Genomic DNA, 4,558 nt, shown 5'->3' with positions numbered 1-4,558 from the left:
GTGGCTCGGTCCCGCCCAAGTGGCTCGTGTGTGCCCTGCTGTATCCATGGACGCGGATGTAGTGTGCGTGCTTGCCTGCGTCAATTAGTGCCAGTGCATGCGTGTTGTCCACGTGCTAGCCGCCGGTGTGTTGTGTACAGTTTGAATGCGTGCGCGCCGCCGGCGCTGATGCAGTGTGCTCATGCTCAGGGCGGCGGACACTTGGGGCGGCGGCACAGTTGGCGAGGAACCACGGGAGCGACGAACGGCGTCGTCCGATGCGGCGCGTCCGCCGGTGTTGTCAAGAGGGAGTCTTTCAGCGTTGTGCACGGCGAGGAGGACGACGGTCAGGTCGTGACCAGAGAGGCGGCGCGGCGGCGGAGAAACAAATCCTATAGCAGACGAGGAGGCCGGCGTCCTGTGTACGCACTCGCTATGGTTTTTTTTGAGTCACTTGTGTAGTCCGGGTGCTTCAGTGGGCTTGGGCTGCTCGTGTCATTACACTAGGCTGCAAATCTCCATAAAAAAAACTCACTGGGCTTTGAAACGAGCCACCGAGCTGGACCAAGCAGAAACAGGCTCGACTCGGTCGCTGAACGGGGCGAAATTTGCAGCTCGGCTCGGCCTTTTTCTATGTCGGGCCGAGCTGAGTCGGGCCGAGCTAGAGTGTGTTTCGGGCCGAGCCAAAAAGCTCGCTTATGCGTCCAGCCCTGGTATCATATCATGATACTGTATCATATTAAATGATGTACTACTTTATCTCATGCATGACAATTAATAAGGTAAGCTAAGATACTAATTCATGATACCATGCATTACAAAAGTAGTATCATATGCTAGTATCGTATGCATGATACTTGTATATGGTACTCATCGTTACGCTACGGCCAGATCTAGTTATAACGTCTGCAGCAGATGAGCTGGCTAGCATGTGCGTGTTTTTTTTCGTGTCCCATTTAAGAGAGGACCTTTAATCTCTGCAAGCGAGAAGTGAACACCGAGAGGTCGAACAAGATACCAATGGAGGATACGAAGGTCCCGTTTCTTCCTGGTACGGATGAGTCGCCACTCGCCGGCGTCTCCGACTACCGCGGCCGCCCGGTGTACCGCAGCACATCTGGCGGCTGGCGCTCGGCCCTCTTCGTCGTCGGTATGTTCCAGTTATATATTCTAGGTAGTATATACGTCTATAACTAATTGATCTGCACCATGGATGCAGTGCTGGAGGTCGCTAGCGGTTTCGCCTTCTACGGCGTGCAGGCCAACCTCATCATGTTCCTAACAGGGCCTTTAGGCCATTCTAACGCCGCGGCGGCAATGGCCGTGAACGCCTGGGTTGGGACGGCCAGCATCATGCCACTGCTAGGAGCCTTCGTAGCCGACTCCTGGCTGGGGCGCTACCGATCCATCATACTCGCCTTCACGCTCTACGTCCTGGTAATGTCTATAGTTTTAGCTCCATCGGCAACAGTTGATTAGAGTGGGACCACAACTCCTGAAATTCGTTTCTACAATATCATGCATAGTTCTAAATCTTAAACTGTAGTCTGAGTTGACATTCATGATCTGGATTGGTAAATGCAGGACATGCTACAAGTTAATCTAGTCAGAATGTAGATTCATTAGTTGTTGATCATGCTCATCTTTTTTTTACGGGGAGTTGATCATGCTCATCTGATGTAACATTGCATACATAGGGATGTGGATTTTTAGAACAGCTGCACCCCGGCCCTTGTATCCTGGATGTCCAATCTTGTTTTAAGATCTGTGCAACACAACTAACTTTTCGTATGAAAATTTCTCTTTTTTGTTTCTCTCACATAAAAGATGTCTTGAAGTTCAAACCTTTGCAGCGTGGCAAAGCTTTCCATCTAGAATCTAGGATAAATCTTTTAGATTTTTTTGTCAAATATAAATATACAAAAAATGATTAACTTTGCCACGCTGCAAAGGTTTGAACTTCAAGACATCTTTTATGTGAGAGAAACAAAAAAGAGAAATGTGTTTGCACGAATCGCGATGCGTAAAATGGATGGCTAGATAGAGAGGGCCCTGGCGCAGCTGTGCTATTTTATATTTTCCTGCATACATATATACATGAAAATGGAATAAAAGAAGAAAAAGGCCTAGAAACAAACATCTGTGTTTTCTCTTGCTCATTTGCTCGAACATTTCCCCTATTCAGAGTGAGGGACCTGCAGGCAACACGATATCGATGGTGCCCTTTTTATGCATAGACGGAGAAAATCTTTCTATTGGAATGATAAATCTTGAGTAGTGAATATTTACGGACTGTTTCTTAATTAATGTGCAGGGGTATGGCATGATGACTCTAGCATCCATGCTCCCCGTCCAAGGAATCGACGGTTCCTCTTCCCATCCTTGTTCATTACAAGTGGCCTTGTTCTACACCTCTCTCTACCTCATAGCCCTCGCGCAAGGCGCGGACTATCCATGTGCCCTGGCCTTCGCTGCGGATCAGTTCGACGCGAACGACCCTCGGGAGCATGCTGCACGCAGCTCCTTCTTCAATTGGTGGTACTTTTGCTTAGCCGTTGGTACCACCATGGCTCTCGGTGGAGTTGGATATATCCAGGAGTCCTTTGGTTGGGCAATTGGATACGGTATGTTATGCACCACGGTGCTCTGCGCCGCCATTGTGTTCCTCATTGGAACCTCTACCTACCGCCTATACACGCCCACCTCTGGCGCCAACAACCCCGTCATGCTCCTTGCTCGGAGCATTGTGTCATGGCTTGTCAAGGAAACCCGACAGGAGGAAGAAGCGGCTGCTATAGCCAAGGAGGTAGAGGAGGCGCACAGCATGCTGCACCTGTTGTCTATCTGGGCGGCGTGCCTATCCTATGGTATGGTGTTTGCGCAAATCATGACGCTGTTCAACAAGCAAGGTCGCACCCTAGACCGTCACATCATTGGCTGCCTAGAGTTGCCGTCTGCCGCCCTGCTGCTGTTTGGCCCGGCAACAATCCTTGTGTTTGTTCCTTTCTATGACAGGGTGTTGGTGCCATTGCTTCGCTCCATGACGGCCAATCCATCGGGGTTGACGTTGCTGCAACGCTTGGGATCAGGCATAGCTATGTCGCTTGCGGCGGTGTCAACAGCGGCACTTGTGGAGTCTCGGCGGTTAAAGGTGGCCCGCGAGCATGGTCTAGTGGATGTTGCCGGTGCCACTGTGCCAATGAGCTGGATGTGGCTGCTGCCGCAGCATGTGATGATGGCGACGGCAAGCGTGTTCGCCGAAGTCGGGATGCAGGAGTTCTTCTACGACCAGATGCCACACGAGCAGCGCAGCTTGGGCCTGGCGCTCTACTACAGCGTCTTGGGCATCGGCAACTTCATCAGCGTCTTCCTCATCTCCCTCATTGACCGCATCACCAGGAGCGCCGGCGGGGATAGCTGGTTCGCGGACAACCTTAATCGTGCTCACCTTGACTACTTCTACTGCTTGCTCGCTGGCCTTAACGCTGTCGGCTTTGCCCTCTTCCTCTGGCGCGCAAGCTCCTATGCCTACAACAACAACAACAAGATGCTTTGCTGACGTCACATGCTTCATGGATTCGTCGAATAAATTTCCTGGTTATTTAGTGTATTGAGTTACAGCCATACTCATCAAATAACTAGGAAATTTATTTATGTTCCCACTTGAGAGTTACATAACTAGCATATTTAATTGACTAAGTTTTTTCTGCTGGTTGCCAATTACATACTACCTCCATTCCAAAATAAAATATGTTTTAGTAGGCTAAAATAGCCTATCAAAACGTTATATTCTGGGACAGAGGTGGACAGAGGTAGCAAAAGTGAAGTCATAATCAACATGACGACCAGTGCATTACAATATCACTTTAAAGGAACCTTAAGCGCGGCTAATTATTTTTAGAGCCATTTTAAATAATGTCAAATAGAATCATTATTAGATTATTCATCAACGTCTGACAAAGAGCATACATCAAACTAACGTGAAACCACCACACAACACGTACAAACCCGACATTGAGTGAAAATCATGCCAGCAAGACCTTATGCCTGAAAACACACAAAAAACCATCACCTAGACATCGGGAGCATTCGCATACCCTGAGACACCCTCTAGGAGAAACGGGAGCGCTCATCCAGTATAGCAGACTCTCGACGAGAACCTCATGCACACGCTGAAAAAGTAGTCACCGCCGTATTACCCCTAGCCACAACCTTGGGTGCGTCTATCCACCGTGCTCGTAAGACCCGAAGATCGGTACTATACAGACTTTAACATTTGGTGCTAAGCTCCGCATAATAACGATCCAGAGACGCCCACCAAGCACAAGGTGCACGTAGAAACATACACGCCCACCAAGCAGTGCCATTACACGAGTTCACGATGGAACCACCACAAAAGAACATATATATACAAGCAGGACTCCAGTGAGCCACGAATACAAAGGGTACATTACAAAGATTCCTATCACAGCGAAAGCTAAATACCATCTGAGTACGTACAAGACTACAAATGGGCCTAAGTGGCCTGAAGATAACCAAACATGCACATTTATTTTCTTTGTATGGGTTCTAGGCCAAT

The 4,558-nt window shown here is 48.9% G+C and overlaps 1 protein-coding gene across 1 annotated transcript; it reads left to right on the top strand.

The window, feature by feature from the left end:
* Positions 1-982: 982 nt before the first annotated feature.
* On the top strand, positions 983-3,638 carry LOC119340317 (protein NRT1/ PTR FAMILY 5.10-like). Its single transcript, XM_037612218.1, has 3 exons — positions 983-1,129; positions 1,199-1,416; positions 2,294-3,638. The coding sequence occupies exons 1-3, from the start codon at positions 1,000-1,002 to the stop codon at positions 3,536-3,538; spliced, it is 1,593 nt and encodes a 530-aa protein (XP_037468115.1). The 5' UTR covers positions 983-999; the 3' UTR covers positions 3,539-3,638.
* Positions 3,639-4,558: the final 920 nt, after the last annotated feature.

This window comes from Triticum dicoccoides, chromosome 7B (assembly GCF_002162155.2).
Source record: "Triticum dicoccoides isolate Atlit2015 ecotype Zavitan chromosome 7B, WEW_v2.0, whole genome shotgun sequence".
Lineage (NCBI taxonomy): Eukaryota > Viridiplantae > Streptophyta > Magnoliopsida > Poales > Poaceae > Triticum > Triticum dicoccoides.
The sequence above is the reverse complement of the archived record's forward strand: the minus strand, read 5'-3'. Positions and strand labels throughout refer to the sequence as shown.